The 24,010-nt window shown below is 37.4% G+C and overlaps 1 protein-coding gene across 1 annotated transcript; it reads right to left on the bottom strand.

Moving 5' to 3' along the window:
• Positions 1 to 902: 902 nt before the first annotated feature.
• On the bottom strand, positions 903 to 23,750 carry grtp1a (growth hormone regulated TBC protein 1a). Its single transcript, XM_022674853.2, has 8 exons — positions 23,108 to 23,750; positions 17,475 to 17,626; positions 9,031 to 9,189; positions 7,292 to 7,416; positions 6,739 to 6,835; positions 4,369 to 4,541; positions 4,007 to 4,192; positions 903 to 3,231 (listed from the first exon to the last, which is right to left on the bottom strand). The coding sequence occupies exons 1-8, from the start codon at positions 23,215 to 23,217 to the stop codon at positions 3,139 to 3,141; spliced, it is 1,095 nt and encodes a 364-aa protein (XP_022530574.2). The 5' UTR covers positions 23,218 to 23,750; the 3' UTR covers positions 903 to 3,138.
• Positions 23,751 to 24,010: the final 260 nt, after the last annotated feature.

Here is a 24,010-nt window from a genome sequence, read left to right as displayed (position 1 = left end):
GATAGAAAAACAAATATGACATTAAATACTGCTTAAAGTGCACTTTAGTGTACTTTTTTTCCCAGTAACATTAAGATGTTCACAATATGTGCATCAATATGCAAAGTAGTACATTTACAATATACTTCAAATGTATTGACAAAAAGGTTTTAAAAAACATACTACTTAAGTTTGCATTAGTTGTATAGAAAAAAAACATTCAAAAGCACAATGTAATACTTGTATGCTGTTTAAATATAGCTTAATTACAACTGAAACATACTTGCTCCAAAATAGTACATTTAATATTTAATACTTAAGTACATATTTTAGTATTTTATATATTTAAGTCTTCAACTTTAAGTCTTAGTCAAATGAAATGCTAATGCACCTAGGAATTTATACCAGGTAAACTGAGTTTTTTATTAAGTATTGATTTACTTTATTTAAGACAAATGTACAGTAATTAAACACATTCTTGTAGACAGTAACTTTCATATGAGTTTAGTAGAAATCTGTTAGGTCCTTATTGTTCTACCAGGTGTTTAATATCATACAGAATTCTGCTGACTTACTGAGTTTAACTTAGACTTTTAATAGAGAAAATAAATGCTAATGGTAACTCCATATTCCACCACAACAACAATGGAAACATATCAGCTGTGTGTGTTAGGAAGACTAAAGCATAAATAAAAAGTTATCTACATTCTGAACTTGCCGGTAGCAGCGCTGTGTTATATTCTTACAGTATGTAAAACTGCTAAAACGTCTTCAGGCTCTGTAAATTTTGTTTAAAAAAAAAATAATTCATGTGTTTTTTAAAGTTTCCAGATTAATCACATGCGTTAATGCAGTCAGCACTATTAAAAGACATAATTTCTTACAGCATTTTTATACCAAAAATCAGACCAAAGGCATTGAGGTATCAGAATGGAAGCGTTTAATTCTATAAAAGAGTTCATATTACAAGAGCAGATTTTACACATTCTACAGGTGAGACAACTGTGTCGAATCGTAACACACATTATACATGTTCTTGCTTGAATCTGACAAAAGCCCTTGTAATAAAGAACAATCTAAGCCATAGTGCACACAGTAGTACCGGACCCTTCAGTTCACAGTAGTTTTACAACAGTCATCAGAATCCCACAGACCCACAAAAGGGTCCATATAGAGAAATGTGCAAAGATACCAAAAATAGAGCTTTATAAACTTTGGGAAAAAGTCTGAAATCTTTAAGACTTGCAAAACCACCATATACAGTAAAAAGATCACTGGGATTGGACTCCCATGTGGACATATTTACTAATTTATTTTTTTGAAGTTTGTCTAGATCAATCCTAGTCTGGTTGCGCCCAAAAAGAACTGGGAACTATAGCTTTACTCGCTAATGAGCACTTTTGTAGAGGAGCACATTTACGGAGAGCAAAAAAACAGACAGGAAGCAGAGAAAAAGAAACAGTGGAAATGTATCAGAGCCCTCCTTACTGAGCAGAGAAAGCAAAAAAACACTTTGAAGTTGGTGCGAAGGTTCCAATATGTTTGCAAAAAAGACGATTTCTGTTAAAAAAAAAAAAAAAAAATCATACTCATAGTGTAAAAGGGCCTAAACACTATAGGAACTACAAACAAACAAGCCTAAAACAAGTGGCCCAAATTTCTCATCATAGAGTACTAGCTCTCTGTACAGGCTACATCTAAAAAGGTAAAAACAGTTCCCAGTCCCCTGTTTCATTATCACGTCATAGAGAAACTAAATAACAGCTTCTAAACAGTCTCTTGTATCAGAAGAAATACAGGACAGTGCAAATATGAGTCTGGAATGCTTTATAGAGAGTTAAGGCCTCAGCAGACGTCTTGCAGAGATAATGTTTGCTTGGATTCTGGTGAACAATGTGACAAGTGGGGAAAGTAAAGGCTGGGAGTGTAGGACACAGGCAGATGAAACCTCAGAAAGTGCTACTAAGCTCACAAGGTTGGCTTTGTGTAGGACTGGAGGATACTGACAAAATATTTAAGAAGAATACATTCCGTAATTTCAGTCTATGTACAAATTACAATATTGACAGTATAGCATTTGCCATTGGTGTTCATGATCACATGCTGATAGAGTTGGGGGAAATATTTAAAATATTAGATCTCAATATTTAAAGAGATTTTTACAATACACAGTATTTATCGTGTTTTAACACGCAGACAAAATAGATCAGCAGTGACAGATTCTCCTACTTTGCTATTCAAATACTCCTTCATGCACAGTGCAGCACTTTCCATTCAATCTCTGCCACACATCCTGGTCTAAAGCGTTGCCACTATGAGCGGGAGGTCGCAGGTTCGAACCCCCGTTCATGCAGCTCATGAAGCTGCCGGCACTCAGAGAGAGGCCTCGCTCTCTCCCGGTGGGTAGATGGTGCTCTTTCCCTACACCACTAAAGGGTGATGTCCACAGCACAGGGCGTCTGTGAGCTAATGTATCAGAACCGAGTCGCTGTGTTTTTCTTGGCAATGCTGCATCAGCAGCAGCTCTAAAAGAAGCGGTGGCTGACTTCACGTGTGTCTGAGGAAGCATGTGTTAATCTTCACCCTCCTAAAGTGGGGCATCACTAGTGATAGGGGGAGTCCTAATGAGTGGGTTGGCCGTACAAAATTGGGGAGAAAATGGGAAAAATGTGAAATAAAATAATACAAAAAATCTTTGCCACACATTATTCAATTTAACAGGATCTTTTGCACTTTATGTAATAAATCATACAGTAGGGTCAGTGTTCTTTAAGTACTGATGATATCCTCGATATGCTTATTAAAGCATATTGTCTATACAATATATATATATATATATATATATATATATATATATATATATATATAAATAAAATATGAGCAAATTTAGTTTTGCAGGACGTATGCAGAGGCCTTTAGGGTTTAGGGCAGGAGTGTCACTCTTACCCGTAGGGTTAGGTCGGTGTGGCTGCAGGTTTTCATACTAAACAATCATCAGCAGCAGCAGCACAACGGATTTTATTCATTTAATCAGATTTTCATTCTTCAACACCTGAGCCTTCTGCTTGGGTGGAATGAAAACCTGCAGCCACACCGACCCTTTGTGGATAAGACTGAACACCTCTGGTCTGGAGTGAAGTGGGTGGATCAGGGACAGGGTCAAGATTCTTCCGCCATTATCTGTGCTCTGCATGTCTCACGCAGCTTGCTGATTGTTGCCATTGGGAGGCTGCCAGGTTCTTTGAAGATAGTCTGAAAAAAAAAAAAACATGATTAGGGAATTCGTGAAATATATAAAACTATATAATATCCGTTTTTTCACTTTTTTTTTTCCAGATTTTCTTGTTTTTTCGTTTTTTTTTTTTTGTTTTAATTTTCTTGTGAGCAGAAGTATTGAAACAGATAAATTCAAATCCTTTGCCTGCAGTAACTACATCAAGCCTGTGACCCACTGACATCACAAACCTTCTGCATTCTTCTTCTTTGATGCTTTCCCAGGCTGTGTGTTTAGGATCATTATCTTGAAGCTCACCCGTGCGCCGCAGAGCTGCATGATTATAACATTCTTACTTGTGCAACTTTTTTTTAAATGCTATATTGTGATTATCATGCCGTAGCTTCATTTAAAATTATTAATAAAAAAAAAATAGAACCCAATTCGACTCGGCGATAGGAAATCTTGGCCCGGCCACAATTCAGCTCACGATTTAGCTCACTGCCACCCAAGCTACCTGAGTGGTACACTATTCATCGAATAGGTCACTACTCGTGCAAAGTGAATATGTGCCACAGAGCCTTAATGATGCAACTAGCACTAGTCTGCTGTATGCCAAGCTATGTGCCCTCTCTCTACTTTCCATGAACGTGTTTACGAAATGAACACATTAATGAACACATTTACGTAATGTTAAATTTTTTTTTACTTTTAACCCAAATGTTTTCAGTTTACAGAAGAAACAAAGGGATTGGCTTCTCTATTACAATACTTTCCGAGGGCTCTGTATGTGTGTGAATTTTCAATGCCCACCTGCATAAACGTGTGGCAGTCCTCCACGAAGGCTCCCTTGGTGATCTGTTTGAAGTGGTCGCAGATGTCCGGAAGGTTCCGCGCCTGCAGGATGAGGGCCTGGTTGTGGCGGATCAGTGTCAGGGCTACGCGGAAAATGATCTTAGATCCCTCATAGAACAAGCAATCCCAGATCCGCAGAACCGTCTACAGTAAGAAACAAGAACAGAAACAAGAAACAAGTTCTGTATCAGACTTTTACAGTAACTTTTCAGGAAACGGCTAATTTTATGGAAGTAATTCATGAAGAACTTGAAGCCCGTTAGCAAATTAACCATTTTGGGACATATTTAGTTTCCCAATCCTGGTCCTGAACTACCTACCTCTACAGGCAGGATGTCGATAAAAAGGCAGATGAACCAGCGCGACACTACCAGTGTCCACATGACATTGTGTTCAGTCATGGCCTGCCACACCTCCGGTACTTTAACCTTAACCAGCTGTCCCAGAACCTCCTGATCCGTCTTCAGGCCCAACATGGCTGGTGTGTAGTAATCTAGGAGATGCAGAACATAAATTAACATTAAAAACCAAGCAACCAAAAAACTATAGTAGAAAACACTATCATACACAATAGTATTTTTTCATTTTAAAAAAATCATAATAAAATTGTGATCTGTGATCTAATTTGTATTTTTTTTGCTGTTACTGCAAATATTGAAGGGTATTTGTTTGTTTGAAGTTTATATACATGCAGGGTTGATTCTACAATCAGAATCAGATCAGAAACAAACTCAGCCACATCCCCTTTCTTAAAAAAACAGGAGCGAGTCTCTTATATCAGAATAAATAGAAGAAATTTGCATTTGTTGGACCATTTTTACGTATTTTTATCAAACATCCCTCCTACAGCTGCACTCTCCTTTATATGGTCTAATTTAAATATCTCAAAGGGGGAAGCTACTCAAAACTTAGTATACATTTTGTGGGTCATCTGCTCACACTTGGCAAAGAAATCCCATTATATATTTTCAGCTTATTTTTTCAGCTAGCTTCTCTCGTTCCAGTTTAAACACTGGAGCGTGGCTGACTGTCAGCCTGCAGCATTAGCTTACTAATTTAAAAAAGCATCAGACGATAACAGTATAGATAGTGCTGTTTAATTGTGCGGAGAGAAAGTGGATCAGAACATTTGCACAGCAGCCTTAGGTTGCAAGCAGCAGCCTTCTTATTGCATAAGAGACAACTTCTGTTTAAAAGAAAAAGAAAAAAAACTTTTTGCTTGCTGTTTAGGGGGTTTAGGAGTACCCCTAAACCAGAGCTATTTTTGTAAACCTGTAGTTTACAAAATATACAATAGGGTAAAATAGTGAAAAAGTGCCTTCTGTCTCAGAAATGGCCACAAATTGACATGCTGGGCGTAATGGTCTAATATGAGCTTGAACCCCAAAAACAAAGTTTGCTGTTGGTTGTTTTTGTTTACCTCAGGGTAAAATAGCTGTGTGTGTGTGTGTGTGTGTGTGTGTGTGTGGGAGAGAGAGAGGGAGAGAGAGAAATGTGTCTCCCTCTCCTGGGTGTGACTGGACTTTAACAGGCTTGCAGCAGATCAGGATCATGTGACCTGAGAGCAGGTTTATTCATAGCTCAAGAGGAGCGATGAGGTGCTTAGAATAGCTGTGACCACGTCACCTAGACACACACCATACACACCGTCATACACACTTGTAGCTGACACTCTAGTCACACATACTGTGAACTGTACAGTGAGTTGAGACACAGATTGAGTGCAGTAACAGTGGTTTACATTTGCTCAACCTTCAGCAGGGTAAGTGGTGCAATGTGAACAATTTAACTTTGCTTTGACTGGGTCTTGATTTGTATAAATTCCTCATGTGACACATAATAGTGGAATTTTCCACTCTTTTCAATTTGAAAGAATTTGAATTAATTTCCTGACCTAATAATAATCATCATATTAATATACCGTATTTTTTGCACTATAAAGGCGCAATTAAAACCCTTTAATGTTCCCAATAAATTGTCAGTGCGCCTTTAAATCTGATGCGCCTTATGTATGAATTTTACCAGACAGGTTGTAAGGAGCAGGGAAGACACTTCGCTAAAGTACAGCATAATACAGGAGTTTCAGTTTAGTTCTCCAGCACTAAGGCTGGAGCAATATTAGCATTAGCCGCTAACTACGCTAAATGCTAGCTCTTTCGCCGTTCAGAGGGTAGTATATCAGACTGTAGTCTGCGTGTTTACTGTGTTAAAACAAGCTAGGTGGGGCAAACAGTCAGCTAATATCGCCCTGGGATACCAAAACACTCTGCTGTCATTTATTGTTAGCTGCTAATGCTAATGCTTCTGCACCCAGTCTTAATGGAAATCTGGAAATCTAAGCTTACTGTAAATAAATGGAAGCACTTTGCTCACCCAAATAAACAGTTTTCAGGAGAGAAATCGGTATAGATTGACATCCAACGCTCATTTAACTTTAAAAGAAAATGTTTTTTTTTTTTAAGATTTTAAGTTTTGTTTACTTAGCTTAACTTATTAAGACCTGCTGAATTATAAGGAAAACATGGCGACACCCCTGTTCTTAATGCGTCTTATAATCCGGAGAGCCTTTTTTATAAAAATAGACCACAAAATATACTTTCATTGATAGTGCGCCTTATTATCCGGTGTGCCTTATAGTGTGAAAAATAGGGTAATGTTCAGACACACAGAAATGATAAAATTACACGAACCTGGAAGAATCCTGCCTATAAGAGCATCCATCAACCAGAAAGACTTTTCTTCATCTTTGGTAATTATGATCAGGTACCCAGCGATGAAGTTCATTCCCTGCAATACAATAAACACAGTCAATTATCATCAAAGCACATCATAAACACTACATTCAAAGCTTTACTTTACTTACAAACTATATCAGGACATAATGTGATTTATTTATGGAACAGAAGGAAGCTACATGCTACGTGCCATGAATTTGTGAAAATATTTGCATTGGAAATCAGTTGTTGGGTGCTTCTGAAATGTTTACACTGTCGAGACGGAAAATATTGTTTCACCTTGTGCAAAGAGGACGTTGGCACACCCAGAAATCACACCAGAAACACCCAGCTGGTTTGCACTTTGATCTCTATACGATCAACACTAGCGCTCCAAAACATTAACTTAAGCACTGAAAACCTTCATTACCACGCATTATCACTAGCAGGCCATGTGCCCATCATGAAGTCAGCACTGAGACATTTCACTCTTATTCAGCAATCCTGAAGAGCACAGAGCAAAGTTTACCTGACAGTAGCCAACAGCCTTGTTGTGGTGTCCGTAGGCTAGCAGCACATTGTACAGGGTTTTCTGCAGGCACGGTTCAGCGGTCTTCCGGAACTGCACGTTGTCTGGGAAGGTCCTGTGCAAATCTGTAGATAAAAGAGATGGAAAAACACGGTAAATGAATGGGGATATAGGCCTCATAACATAAAATGCTTAGACCTCGTAGATCACCACTTGCCTCTTATAGAGGTTATAGCAGACAAAAATAATTTAAACACATTTTTTTTCTTTTTTTTTACTAAATGGTCTTGGATGCCAATCAACACACTATTCGAAAGCTGTTTAATAAAATAAAATAAAAATAAAACAAAGTAAACACAAGAAAGAAACGTGCCATTATCTTTACGTTATCTCAGCCTAAATAGCAGATAAAGAGTACAAACTATACTATATCTGTGAATTGGGAAAATAATAGACATGAGCTGTCCCTGTAACATTTTAAAAGATAGACTAGTGATTAATAGTTCCCCTTATCAAAGGTGGTTTTACAATTCAAATTAAATCAAATTATATTGACTGTATGTTACACGAGGGGACTGCATGTTACACGAGAGAGCGCCACGTCGGCTGGGCTGTGCGCCACACAAGACACAGCTTAGCGCTAACCTTGCTAAGCTAGTCTCTCTTAGGTACCCTCTGCCTTATTTATCGCAGCTGCACACAGATCACTGATATGAATATGAACACTCAATTTTTACATTAATTTAAACACCAGTCCCTAGTAAGCACATCTAATGGTGGTGATACATTACCTGACTGATTTAGCTAGCCAGTTAGCTTACCTGTTCAGGAGAAAAGTAGCAGCTCTGGGTCAGTCTTGTAGTCTTTTTGAGCTCGAAGTCTCCAACTTTTAACTTGCTACCAATATTTACTCTTGTTATATTCCTTCTTTTGTCACTGAGCTTTTTTGAGACATGCTGAGGCTTTCTTCGGCTGTGTAGCAGCTGAGGTTAAACTGAACCTGCCTGATCGCTGTAGTGTAGTGTGCTGCCAGTGCTTACACTCAACATGTTTCCTTAATATCTGATGATACATCCTGATCATTTTATCATTTACTACTGAAAACTAGTTACATATTGGTCCTTTAAAATATTTTTTCTGAAACATGACAGAAAAGCTTCAATAATTTAGTTTTAATTAAAACACCGTGGGCTAATGCGTACATTGTAATTCAAACTTATTTGCTGCTCATCTTATTTTCTAAGACATATATCTACCAAAGGCAGATTATTTCTGCTTAATATAATTTATTTTACTCAAATCTTAGATGCACACACATGAAGTGAATTATATGTATAATATTATCATGACATGCTTGCTCATTGATTGATCTGGTGACTTTTGGTGAAATCAGGTGCATTTCACAATATCACAATATATATTGCAGATAATATACTGCAATATCAGTTTGTTTTCCAATTTTGTGCAACCAATTTTGTGCAACCAATTTTGTGTAACCAATTTTGTGTCTTTTCATCAATGGGAGTTTAGGAAACTGGTCCTGTAGTGACCAAAAAAAATGCTTTAAACATAAGGTAAAATAATATGAAAATTAAATTTGTCATCATCCAGTAAACTGCACCATCATTAAAACAAGCTCATTCATGTTCAGCAATTACTTTAAAATGATAAACAGTTTAAAATCATAAAACTGAGCAGTTCTGGCAATCCTAATTTTATCAGGTGTGCACTACGCTAACCTGTACGGATGGCCTCCACCAGTTTAGGGTCATGCTGAGCCTGTAGCAGTGAGTGGTAGTAGCCTGGGTTCTTGTCCATCTGGTCCTGGGAGCCACTCGCAGCCATCCAGATCAAAGCCCTGTGTTCATTCGGGACTCCTTTCCTTACGTATCGCTTTACTGTGGGAACAGTACGGACAGGGTCACTTACTGGTCACTCCTTGGATCATGAATATCAGGATTATATCTAGATTTCAAGAATACACACACCCAAGACACATTTAAAACAGATACAAAAACTGATCACTCAAACCACTCAAAACATACATTTCATCCCACTATATAATATTTTTTGCTGAAACAAAAAAAAAAATTCCAAGGGTTTTCATTAAGTTTGCCACTTTTTTTGTACCATTGTATAAGCTATATTACATATGCTAATCTTTGAGTTTTTCTGTATTTTCGGTTGCCAAATATTTCATGAATCTCAAATTTAAATCTGGCATCTGATCTTCAAACTAGAGACCGACCGATATGGGTTTTTCTAAGGCCGATGCCGATACCGATCATTAGTGGTCAGAGTCAGCCGATGGCCGATGTGACCTGCCGATTTTTAGGGCCGATATGCTATCGTATTATACTAATAAATATACTAATTTATTATACTAATAAAAAAAATATTAATTTTATTTAGATTGTATTATCCATAACATTTTATTTTATTCATTATATAACATATGTTCTATATACACTATATTCATGTTTATAGTAGAAATATTATGTTGGCTATTATATAAAATTTACTGTAGGGGCCTACTAATTAACAAATGTATGACTTGTTGCAGTCTGTTAGTCTATTAATTATTCATTTTAATATGTTTAACAGAGTGCAAGAAGACTTCCATAATGTGACAACTTTAGATAGTTACTCCAAAACGGCAAAGCTCATTTCTTCTTCAACTCCATGCAGTTGAAAACGAATGGACATGGGAGGACAATGTTATAAAATGTTCACATTAGGGCTGCAGCTATTATTTTACAAAAATGGGTGACGTTTAAATTAAGAATAAAATTATAAATAATGCAAAAACAGACAGGTGCTGTAATTTAAATATAGCTTTATCTGTTTTTTTTTTCTTCTTCAAATGAGCTCCTTAGCCAGAGAAACGCGTCTCATCAGCTGTACTGGAGGTTCGGTGCGTGAGCGGAAAATGAGTTGAGAAAGCTGAAGAGCGCGGACTTTAAGCCAGGCGGACACTGTGCGATTTTAGCCCGATTTTAAGCCCGATCTGGTCGGATGCGACTGAATTTCATGATCGGGCCGAATTTTAGCTTGATCGTGCGTCGTTTGTCGTGCAGTGTGAGAGGGGAAGCGATGTCCGATTAATTGCCCATAGGAGCTGCGAATGAGCAGTCGGACGCGACCAGGGATTTCTGACATGCCAGAAATTTTGGTCGCTTGTCTCACAGTGTGAGCTGTTTTGCGGGCCGATTTCTTAACGTCACGACCTGTTTTCCCAAAAATCTGCACAGTAACTATAAATAATTATTAGTCATATTTATTTCTGTCAGTTATAAGGATTTATATTTATGTTCGGTACACAGACTTATAGCTTAATATAGCAGACACAGGCATTCTGCTGTTTAAGAATTTCAACAGATGCTTATTCTCAGTCAATAGCTGGAGTTTTTGAAAAGAAAAATTAAAAGAGAAAATATCTTTGACAAACATAAATTTATTTTATTTCACTTTGCTATTATATCTGAAAAATAAAGCACATTGTCAGCCTCTGGTGCTGCCCGTCAATTATATAAAACTTAAAACATGCACAGAAATATAAAGCTATATTTTATAATTCGTTTCTTTTCGCCAGGGCAAATTTATTAAAACTATAAATATGTTAATTTATTAATTAAAATCTTGTCCAGTGCTCCAGAATATTAGCCACGCAAAGCCAGCTTAGCGCAGCGCGTGGCATTGCGCGCGGCATTGCCCGCATAATAACCTCTGTCTTCTAAAATAAACGTTTTAATAAATAAGGTCGGAGAAGTGTAGTAAAATTAGTTCTATTAAACTTACTAAAGCTAATAAATGTACTGATAATTAATCAAGATAAATCAGACAAAATGCGCTGCGCCTCTCTCTCGCTCTCTTTCGCAGCGCGGAGCTGAATTCAGCGCGAGGCTACAGGAACTCAGTTCAGTTGAATAAAAATAAGTAAGGGCCTGTAAGTACAAGCAAAGGACCTGTAAGTAAATATAGTCAAATATAAAGAATAGTTTGAGGTTTTGGTGAGCTGTTTTCATGATTTGAAACTGAAACTAACTGAAACTTTGATTATTCTGCAGAAAGCCTGGGTTATTTTAAACGAATTTTTAATGAGTTTATATTTTATATTTATTCATTTAAATTATTTTTCTTCTTTTATTAATCAAATCATTAAATATATATCTTCATAAGATATAATTTTTTTCCCTTTTATGTCAATTTTTATGATCTTTTTTTAAGGTCCTATTTTTCCTTTTTTACGTATATATTTTATTCGTCTATAATAAATGTCAGTTTTTATTCCTATTTTTTATATATATTATTAATCCCTTTTAAACTGTTAATGCTCAGCGGCACTGTAAATGAGGGTCCCTATCCAGTGTGAATAACCGATTGCTTGTTTAATATTCAGTGTTGCAAAACCAGTTTTTACATAAACAATAAACAGAATAAAAAATAAAATTATTTTATTTTATTTAAGCTGCTGGTGTTTCTTTCGCAGCCTGACGCGCAGTCATTTTTCTATGCGCTCTCCTTCTGTAAAACGGACAACCCGTAGAGTCCACGTCGCCTCAGCCACCTGCGAGTCCATGTACGTCTCTTCCGTGGACTTTCAGCGCACAACAGGGCACAAATAAGCAAAGCTAAGCGCTTTCTTTTGCAAGGCGTTGTGTTGAAGCGAGAGTTTGTACGCAAAGAAAGCTCCGCCTACGGGCTGCGTTTAGACGTGCAGTGTAACGGTGAATTTACACTGCTCCGACGCGACAACGCACAGCGACGGATCCCATTCATTTTCAATGGGAAGCGCCGCCTCCGTCAGACGCAGTCGCGCGGTGCATCATGGGTCCGACGCGCCGAGAGCGGGGGATGCGATGCGATGAAAAGTTGAGCCGAGCTGAACTTTATGCAAATGAGTCCGTCCAACGCAATGCGTCTATCCAATCAGAGAGCAGGTGTTGGCCTGTAACGCGTCCTCAGCGCAGCGCATGAAAACATTTTAGTTCCGCTTTCAAGCGTCCAGAGAAGCCTGGAAGAGAAGTTTCAGGCTTCCCTGTTCTTTATCAAATCCCCGCTGATTCACAGGGACTCTGTCAGCGAGGAGAAAGGCTGCTGTGATTGTTGGAGTCTCTGGTGGGTTTTTTAAATATTAATATGTAATTTAATTGGAAAAGTTTGCTTTTGTCCGCTTATATAATGCTCACTAGACAGTGTAATGAAGCTCATTCAAACATTTATATCTATAAAGACACATTTATATTTATTAATTATTGGAAATAATAATAGCTTATATAAAAAAGCATTTCCCATTTATTAAAACGATTCAATTGGACGACGCAGGGAACGCCTTTGTCACGCCCACATGCGACCGGTTGGAGGGGGGTAGTGCGACCGTGTGCGTTGTCGCGTCGGAGCAGTGTAAATTCACCGTAAGCTCCCCCGTCGCAGCAGGTCAGTCGGACCGTACAGTGTGTGCAGATGAATCGCAGGCGTTGTTCATACACGACAAACGATTCAAACGTGCTGTTTGAGCTCTCCAGAACGCATCCGATTAAAAAAATCGCACAGTGTCCGCCTGGCTTTATAGGTTCAGGATAAAATGAGCTTTTATCAGAAAAGTCTGGAGGGGGTTCTAAAGTAGAACCCGACAAAACAGAAAATTCTGCTCATCGTTTCATTTAATATCTAACAGCGCAAACCGCTTTAAACGGGTGAGTTTTACAGCAGAACAGCAGGAGGCGGCATGATTTAATGTCTGTTTGTAGTGAAGGAAAAAGAGATGTTTTATTTTAACTCCATTATTTTAGAAACTATTTGTTTTATTAATTCGTTTACAATAAAGCTTATTTATATATAAGGAGAAGTACAGTCCTCTAATAATCCTGACTAACCAGTAATTATTATTTCAGCGCAGCTGATGCTGCGAATATCCTTAAACAGTTTTAGTCCTGCCCTTTTTCATTTCGTCTAAAAATAATTTAAATACTGAAAATATCAAGTGTTAATTTGATTTTATTTACTTAGATTTTCGTTTCTGAAGAAGAGACGTCAGTTATTTTATACTAGAGCTTATAGATAGGGCTTGCCTTGCATAGTCAGGGCGCATTCCAAATGCACTCCTGTCATCAACGCTAAGCATAGTTTCGTTTGGAGAGAAATGCTACAACACCAATGCAGTTGAAATTCTATTCTTTTTCAGTAAATGAAGCAACATCACAGATTACTAATCATGAGAGAAAATATAGACTTTGGGACACTGGATTGTAAAAATGGATGCCTTACCCGTTGAAAGTCTTGCTCACTCTTGAAACCTTGCGCTGCGTTCCAAGTAGCTGCCCGCAGATGTGCCGGATTAAAATCGGCGCGGCCAAATAAGAAAATCGGCCGATGCCGATTGATAAAAAATAACAAAAATCGGCCGATTAAATCGGCTGGCCGATCGATCGGTCGGCCTCTACTTCAAACTGTGTCAAAATGTCAATACCTTAATCAATAGAAACTTTTACTTCCACTTTAAGTTACACAGTTTTTGTCTGTAAAGTTCTTTTCTAAAGTTTTTCTTCTGTAAAGTTGCCTTAAGGGTTTTTAGAAGATACTTTCCTAGCCCCTATCGTGTGAGCTTCTACACAATTAGTAAACAACATTAGACCCAAGTACCACACAGTCCATTGCATCAGTGGACGGAAGACTAGCGGCTTGATTTCTACACATAGATGTCAACACATGTGGTGCAGTGTGGACTACCTGTTTTTGAATACATGCCTGCATGTTTTGCTGTTTGTATTTATATATATATATATATATATATATATATATATATATATATATATATATATATATATATATATATATATATATACATACATATATATATATATATATATATACATATATATATATATACATATATATATATATATATACATATATATATATATATATACATATATATATATATACATATATATATATATATACATATATATATATATATATATATACATACATATATATATATATATATATATACATACATATATATATATATATATATATACATACATATATATATATACATACATATATATATATATATATACATACATATATATATATATATATATATATATATGTATGTATATATATATATATATATATATATATATATATATATATATATATATATATATATATATACACATATATATATATATATACACATATATATACAGTTAAGGACGATATTATTAGCCCCCCTATGAAATTTTAAGTCTCCTCAAGATTCTGGCAAGATCCTTTTTAGCAGAGCAAGGCAGTTCTAACAGAGCATTTCTGAACATACAATTTTTCATTAGAAGGACCAAAATATTTATATTTGTGCACCAAAATATTATTATGTAAGAATAAGCTAAAATGACCAGGGACATTATTATTAGCCCCCTTTAAGAAATTAACATTTATTAAGTCATCACACAAGCCACTTTTGTGCAGTGATGTGCTTTACCTTCTCAGGTGATGTGCATAAAGGTGATCAGGTGAAACAGATGATTGCACTCAATTAAGTTAAGTTAATTAACTCATTTAAGTTAAAACATGGTATAAAAGCCTCATTATGGAGCTGGCAGTTGAGGAAGCAACATGCCAAAAACAAAGGAAAACAGTTTGGACCTGAGAAAAAGAATTATTGATGCACACAAAGCAGGAGAGGCATATACAAAGATATCCAAGCGTTTCCAAGTGTCAAGAACTGGAGTGAGAGGCATCATTCAGAGATTCAAAGACAGCAACACAGTGCAGAACAAGCCTGGCAGAGGTAGAAAGAGAAAGATTTCAGAGAGACTGGAAAGAATACTAGTGATGTGTCTAGAGACCCCAGATTAACTTCCAAGGCACTGGCAAATGACTTGGCCACATCAGGAATCATAGTCTCTAAGAAGACCATCACTAGAACTCTGCACAGGAATGACCTGCGAGCGTGCAGACCAAGAAAAACTCCACTTTTGAGGAAGAGGCACCTTCAAGCAAGACTTAAGTATGCTCGGGACAACCTGGAGAAAAATTATTCATACTGGAAGCGTGTCTTATGGTCTGATGAGACTAAACTAGAGCTCTTTGGCCACAGGGACACTGCTTATGTTTGGAGAAAAAAAGGACAGGCATTCAACCCAAAGAACACCATCCCCACAGTGAAGCATGGTGGTGGGAGTATTATGCTATGGGGATGCTTCAGTGCATCTGGAACTGGAAATCTTGTCAAGGTGGATGGAATCATGAATAAAGAAAAATATGTGACTATTTTGAAAGAGAACCTTAAGCAGTCAGCTGTGAAACTGGGTCTGAGACGTCACTTCATTTTCCAACATGACAATGATCCTAAACACACATCCCTCCTGGTGAAGAACTATCTCCAGATGACCAAAGTGAATGTCATTGAATGGCCTGCACAAAGCCCTGACTTAAATCCAATAGAAAATCTGTGGGGTGACCTAAAGAAAAATGTCCATGCAAGACAACCATCGAATCTAGAGGAACTTGAGAGATTTGCTAAAGAACAATGGGCCAGGATTCCTCAAATGAAGTGTGAGAGACTTGTTGTAAACTACAACAAACGTCTACAGGCAGTAATCCAGCAAAAAGGATACACAATTAACTATTAGGATGTGGGGGGCTAATAATTTTGACCCTGATAGTTTTTGTGTTTTGTGTAATATCTTCATTTCTGAGTGGAATATAATATAGTGTAAGCATCCAAAATAAAACTACGATGTCTAAAAAAGCTGTGTTTAGTTTATTTTGCTCTGGTTAATATCACTTGGAAAATCCTTAGAAAACAAGGACTATTTTGTAAGGGGGCTAATAATATCGTCCTCAACTGTATATATAATGTATACACACAAATGATTTTCCACAATTTAGCTTAGTAAATCAACCACTAGGTGACACTACTACTTAGTCAAGACAAGCATCACTACACAGCCAACACACTCGGAGGAAAGTGCCTTGGTCAATTATGCTTTCTCAGACTCCGGCTGCTGATGGCGAGGCAGCATGACCTGGGATTTGAACTTACGATCTTTGGGCCATGGTGTCAGGGTTCACTGATCCACTCAGAGCCTCTGCATACTTGCCTTGTCTAGTTGTTTAATTTGCCGTGACCAGTATGTTTAGGGATCACTGCTCCGGCACAATGGTTCCCAGTCTCAGGCCTGGTGCTCTGTTTGACATGCCTGACTCAGCTCATGAGCTACTTACCAAGCCCTGAATAAGCTGGATCAGGTGTGTCAGAGACAGCACATCAGTGTGTTAGACTAAAACCAGGAACAGTGATGAGATAAGCAAGTAGATTTGAAAAAAGTTGGGAGGAGAATGTTTTACATTAGTCAAGGCCAAGCCAAAATACAGTGTTTCAAGGACATTGATTTTTTTTCCTTATTAGGTACACTGTAGTAGTATTTGCTCACTGCAGTTTTTATCTTCCCCAAAACTTTTGGGGTAAAAAAGGAGAAACCACAATACAAAAATAAAGTTAAGATTCTCCCCTCACTAGACATCTTTTCTAGTTCTTTCTTTCTTTGTTTCTTTTTTCAAATAGAATTGTTCTTAGGAAAAACAATACAAAATAAAAGTTCCTAGGCAGTTGTTAAGTATTCCACATGGTTGCTAAGGTGCTGATAGGCAGTGGCTATCATGTCTAAAATTATTGACAAGGTGTTGCTAGGTAGTTGCTAAGGTGTTCCAGATGGTTGTTAAGATGTTAAGTAGTTGTTAGGAGTTGCCATCACATCTCTTAATAGCAGAACTGGAGTTTTTTTTATTGTTGATACTGTGCTGTTTATTTAGAGTAAGATACAGCTCTGGAAATACAGCTCTAAATCAGTTTCTTTACATTTGCTCTAAATAAGTATATGTTTGAGTAAAATGAACATTGTTGTTTTATTCTACGGTTGTTTTGTACTACGGACATAATTTCTCCCAAATTCCAAATAAAAAAATTGTCATTCAGAGCATTTATTTGCAGAAAATGAGAAATGGCTGAAATACGGATCAAAGGGCACAAATGAAAGCGATTAATCACTGTTACTTTGACAGGCCTATTAAAATTCATACATCACTTTTGTTGAAACATTCACCGTTCTGTTTTGAACTATTTTGATACTACATAACTGGCAGTGCTAATGTGAAGCTAAAGAGCACTCACCCTTCAGATTCTTCTCTACTCGACTCCTCCCCTGCAGAAATTTTGACCATTTGATGGATCTTCTGGTAAGTACAGCCAGGTACTCAGACATGAGCTCCTCATAAGATTCATAATCAAAATCATCAGATCTCTCAAATCCATACGGGTCCACACTATAGAGAGAAAGAGAAACAGGCTCTGGTAAGACATCAACAAAACCACAATATTTACAAGCTAAATATTTAATAGATTTTAATAGATTTAACTAGTTAAGTCAGGTCACCTTTCATATTTTTACAGAACATGCAAAAAAAAAAATGCAACAGCCAACCAAAGTGCTGTACAATCTAAAATAAACATAAGAAATGTGCTAAGACAAATATGTAGGCAAATAACAAATGAAAGACATTTCCTCAGACTGGTCAATTTGTAAAAAAAAAAAAAAAGCAACTGTAGCTAGTCTGAGCCATATGTGGCTCACTTAAAAACAAGAGCAACACTGTTAATTACAGACAGTATTAAATATATAAATAAATAATATTAAAATATTTTAATTTTAAAAGTATTAAAACTACCCTGATATATTACTGTCACTTACCTAAAATCAGGGAAATAACTGCTCTTTTATTTGTAATTCTAATTCTCTTTGATTAAATCACAGAAAATTGTTGCGATTGATTAGTTACTGACACAGCTAATATAAATTAAGCAAAACCTTCATTGTTTTATTTATATTTAAATATTGGTTATTAAACACTTCAGTTTTAAGCAGAAGTACAAGTGAATAATCATGATTAGTCACAGTATATTGTTGTGATTAAACAGTTTGACACCCCTGATAATACTTTATCAAGGTTTTCTTACTCAAGGGCAGCAACTAATGATTATTTTGGTAGTCGACTAATCTGATAATTATTTTTTTGATTAGTCAGTGACTATTTCTGCCATGTCCTCCATCTCTAAATACAATAGAAACAACTGAAAATAAGATTTAAAAGCTTTAAATTTCAATGTAAATGTCCAAATGGTGTTTAAACATGGAAAGCACTGATATTTAGTAATTAAAAATGTAATCTGTTGTCGTTGGGCACTTTTGGAGACAGACCAAGTTGAGTATGAATTATGAGTGAGCCAGTTATCCATCTCCACCGCATTTCTGTCCCCAAAGACTTGGGTGTAATGTGGTTCTGTTACAAATGTATGATTAGAAACAATGAAATTTGTAAATCAAGAAATTTATTTAAATTTCTTGATTTACAAATTTCATTGTTTCTAATCATACATTTGTATGATCAGAATCTATCCATTTAGAAACATCAGCTAAAGTTTTAACTAAGACAAAACTGTGCATTTGTTTTTTGTGTTTAACCCCAGTTGTGCAAACATTTCTCTCTTAAGAAATGCACCAGATTTAATGAAAAACCTCCTTTAAGTTAATTGGGGACAGCCTTAAGACCAGTGTTTAAATATCATATCATTATGTTCTGTAGGCCGTTTTGTATTAATAAGACTGTGAACAGTGAGCAGAATGCTTACGTCACTATAGAGTAGAAAGAGAAAGTATAATAAACAGTCTTTCTCCTCTTCAGATACCTGTTTCCTGCACAGGTACTGTCAGGTAGTCTGAGCTAAACAGCTGTTATGCAACAGGATCAGTGACCAGCGTGAGCCTTCTAGGAGGCGGAACGGAAAAAGATCCCAATTTATAGGAAGAGTTAAAAGCATTCCATTCTACACAGTAACAAAGTAACAAGATAAAGCGGCTAGAGGGCACGGCAAAAACACAGAGCTGGCAACTCCACCGGGACTCGGAAAGGGCCTGTGTTTAATAATTAATGAAGATCCCGTGACAAAAAAGCTGCCCTGGGCAATCCAGGAAAGAGAGAATACTGCACTGAAAGCATGTGAAGCAGTGAGTCACAGAGGTGCAGTGGTGTCGTGTTGGGTTTCAGTGGTTTAGGGCAGGAGATGAGAATTTCAGAGTTTTCTGGGTGCAAGTGAATTTGCAAATTTCAGTAACTTTGGATTTTTTGCAGTTGAGGCGTTTTGTGGAGACTGGGTTGAAACGTGATACTTTTACTGGCAGGCAGTGTGAAATTAGGCTGCAGGTTTTGCTGCTCTCTGTGAGTTTTAGAGGACAGGATCTTTTGTAGGGAAAATGGCAACTGTTGGCTGATGCCCATATTCAAATCATCTCCTTGCGCAAATCTAAAGATGCTACTACATAAACATTTTTTAACATAAATGTTACAAATTTTTTAACATAAATGTTACAAATTTAATACATTTAAAACCTTTTTTAAATGCTGAAATTTAGTGCAGTGTCCAAGCTTCACCTAAATATTCTGATATTTTACATTTTAATGATCAATAAATGATCAGTCTGTCTTTAATTTACATGCATCTTATTATCATTATATCCATATGTCTGTCTGCCTGTATATATTAATCATATGTATGTATTTTCCTTTTTAGACAGTCAATGAACAATGTACACTACTGGTCAAATATTATTGAACACCCACACACAGCTCTTCGGTTCCAGCCAAAAAAAAAACAGTGTACATATTTTGCAGTAAACGGCCAGGGCCTTTAAGGAAAACAAATGCATTAAAAATGAATATGTATACTGGAAAAAGTAAAAAGAAAAATAATAATAATAATAAAAAAGAGGGTTTTTTTAGCAAACAATTGTTTAACAGCTTACAGCTGGTAAGCAGCATTGAAAATAATCTGAGATTTGGAATTTAAAAAATGTATTTTGTTTTTTACACTTTGAGCATAATCACTAGAAAAACACACAGAGACACATTATCTTTAGAGAAAATTATTTACTGAGTACTGTTTACTATACTCCTAAATTGTTTGAAAACTGGAGAAAACAAGTACAGCAGGAGGTCTGGCTGACCCACATGGCAACCTATTTAGTTTGGCTTAACATTAGACTGACTGACAGTAATAAAGTCAAAGTTAAGATGAGAAAATAAAACAGCAGCTTGTCTGGGCCATACAACACTGCTCCTGGACAACACCAAAAAATAGGGGTGTTCTAAAACGTTTGACTGGTAGTGTACGTTTAGCTATTTGTCAGTAAATCAATGGACCTATTTATCTATTTGTTTGCCAACCTACTCATCTATTTACCTATCTATATCTGTTTTGCATGTTAATTGAATTAATCTATTAACTTACCTTCCTCTCTCTCTCTCTCTCTCTCTCTCTCTCTCTCTCTTTCTATTTCTTTTCTATCTGCCAGTCTACTCAGCTATCCGTCTTGTAGATGTATGTGTCTGTCAATCAACCAATCTATTTCTTTTACTACCTGTATACCAGTCTAACATCAATCAATCTATCCATATCTGTTTATGTGTGAATTTATCTATGTCTATACAGTAATCAAGCATAAAATTATGACCATCTCCTAGTTTCTACATGGATTATCAATATTTTCAGCACCACTGAGCATACAGTAAGCAGCATTGTCTGGTTCTATAATTACAAACTGTAGTTCTGTATCTGTTTCTCTGCATACTTTACTATCCTCCTTTCACCCTGTTTTTCAATGATCAGGACCACACAGGAGAGACCACCGCAGAGCAGCTATTATATTTGAATGGTGTGTTATTCTCAACATTCTCGGCACTGCAGTGATACAAACATTGTGGGGGTGTGTTAGTACAAACGCAGTGAACTCTGTAACTATTCTTTAGAGAAATTACAAATGAAGCCAGAGAGCGGTGAGAACTGTTTTCTACACCTTCAAAGGACTCTTGAAAACTTGGAGAAAACTGATACAGGAAGAGGTCTGGCATGTCAATGTTGGTCAGTTTCAGCAGTGAGGAAAAGAATTAGAGGCCTGAGAAGAACTGTGCTGCAACAGATTCAGAACTTCTCTGACTTCACTTTATCTAATATGTGTAACAGCTAGGTCAGAGTGTTTCAGACATTCAGACTTTCATCATAAAAAAGAAAAAAAAAAACACAAACCAATATCTCTGTAACTAGAAAAATTGGAAGTAATTTCTTTAGACAAATACAGATTAAGCCAGAGAGCACTGATAACTGTTTTTACACATTCCAAAGACTTTTGGAAACTGGAGAAAACTGATAAAGGAAGAGGTCTGGCTGACCCACATGGCAAAGGTGGTCAGTTTCAGCAGTGAAGAGAAGAATAAGTGGCCTGACAGTAATAAAGTTATTTCTAAGACGAGTGTTCTCTGACCACTGATAAATAACTAGAGGATGACCAACACAAACTGCACAGCAACAGATTCAGGGCTTCTGTCTCTGACTTTACTTTATCTACATCGTGGAGCGGCTAGGTAGGAGTGTTTCAGAGTTTAACCATCATAAAAGACAAAAAGAACTCTGTAACTATTAAAAGTAAAGGTCTTTTCTTTAGAGAGATTACAGATAATGAAAGAGAGTGGTGAAAACTACACTTTCCTACACTTTCAAAAGACTTGTAAACTGGAGAAAACTGTTGCAGGAAGAGGTCTCGTTGACCCATGTGGCAATGTTGGTCAGTTTCAGCAGTGAAGAGAAGAATTTGAGGTCTGACAGGTGAGGTGCAGTAATAAAAGTCCTCTGACCACTTATGAAAAACTAGACGATGACCAACACAAACTGTGCAGCATCAGATTCAGAGCTTCTGTCTCTGACTTTACTTTAAGTCTACAAGGTGGAGCAGCTATAGGTGTCTAATAGAGCGGAGGACAGTGAGTGTTTATACACAGTGTTTAAAAACTCCAGCAGCACTGCTGCTGCTGTCAGAGTTGTCAGGATTGCAATTTTCCTGCCAAATTGGGCTTGTTTGAAAATTCAGTCGCGGGTGAAAATTTACGGGTGGCGGGGTGCATTTTCTTGGACTACTTTTAAAAATTACAGCGGCTGCCAAAAAAAGAACAATAAAAAGTGGGTGTTGCCTTGGATGTTGCATGAACACGGCGGACAAATGTGTAGAAGTTGACACTAAAATAAATCTACCGTGATTACAACAATAAGAACCAGGAGAACATAACCACATAACCAACATAGAGAGAAAGAGTGAGAGAGAAAAATCACAGTGTAACCAGAAATCACAAGGCAATGAAAAAAAATGTTAACGAGCAGAAGAGAGAGTTCAGAAAGGTGAAGAACAGAAATGCGTAAGTGAAAGACAGTTATAATACTATTAAATATTATAGACTGAGATATAAAACTGTTATAAAAGAACTAACATAACACTTAGGTTACAATAGTATTAATGACTATGATTAATAGAAATACTGATAATAAATGCCTTATAAACAATGCGAACAACTAAAGTTGTACACTGTTGTTTTGATATTTGTTTCAAACTTGTGGCAGACATAGTTTGGGCTAGTTTAAGCTTCTGAAGGGTGGGTTTTAGACTGAGTTTGAGCTGGATATTTTTCTGTTGGACCTGGCAACCCTAGCTGCTGTTTCTGATCTACTAGTAGAAGCTAAACAACACAGTGAGAGATAATAAATAACTGTGGTGGTCTCTTCTGAGGGGTCCTGAACACTAAAGAAGAGTGAAAGAATGGCAACAAAAAATGCAGAGAAATAGAGCTAGAAGTGCAAGAAAAAAATGGAGGTGGTCATAATGTTCTGCTTCAGTGTGTGTAGGTTGAGCTAGGTTAAGTAGTTACCTGGGCACTCTCTCTCTGGCAGTGCTCGGCACGTTGATGCGGAGCTGCGGCTGTGCTGGAGTTGGATCAGTCCCGTTCTCGGTCTGTCTCCTCCTGCTCCTGATCTCCATGCTGAGCTCCGGTCGGGTCTATCCGCGGGTCCTCCTCGCTCCCTCTCCCCGCCTCATGCTCACTCCGCCCGCCTGCAGGTGAACTCCCCGCACGGGCTGCCGGGCTGCACTAATCCGGTCAGAGACATGAGGCGAGACACACAGGAGCCCAGTAATTATATTAAACAGCGACACTACCGAGAAACAGCGGTAAAACCGGGGGAAACTCCTCTAAACACGCTGTTTTAAAGCGGCTCCTTCCTCCCCGCGGTACCGAGCGCCGCGCGGTAACTTTATCTAACCCTAGCCGCCACGAGCAGCCGGTGTACCGGCTCAGCTACTACCACTCCACCGCCAGAGGAGCTCCAGCACCGGCCAGCAGCCCGAGCTCCTAAATCCTCCCCGAATACCGAGTCCGCCCGGCCGGCTGCTCTGTCCTCTCTCCCCGCGGTCTCTAACCCGAGGCTCCCCCGCCGCTCCTCACTCTTTCCACACCGCAACAAACACGCTCGATTAATTTCTCTCCGGAGCTCAAGGGCAGCTGTCAATCAAACCCGAGACCACGCCCCCGAGCTCTCACGGTGATGAGAATTCAGACTCTTTTAAAAGAGTCGGTTCATTTCGCTCGGCTCACTAAAAAAGAACCGACTTTCAGCTCTTTCAGCTCCCAAATTAAATGTGTAAAATGACATACAGGACCAGTCAAATAAACAAATAAATGAAAACATCTACCTTGAAGATTAATATTAAAGACATGAAAACAATTAATGAATACATTCCTTAATTACGTAATTTAATTACGTACAATTACACT

Source organism: Astyanax mexicanus, chromosome 21 (assembly GCF_023375975.1).
Source record: "Astyanax mexicanus isolate ESR-SI-001 chromosome 21, AstMex3_surface, whole genome shotgun sequence".
Lineage (NCBI taxonomy): Eukaryota > Metazoa > Chordata > Actinopteri > Characiformes > Acestrorhamphidae > Astyanax > Astyanax mexicanus.
This window is presented reverse-complemented; position numbering and strand designations above follow the sequence as displayed.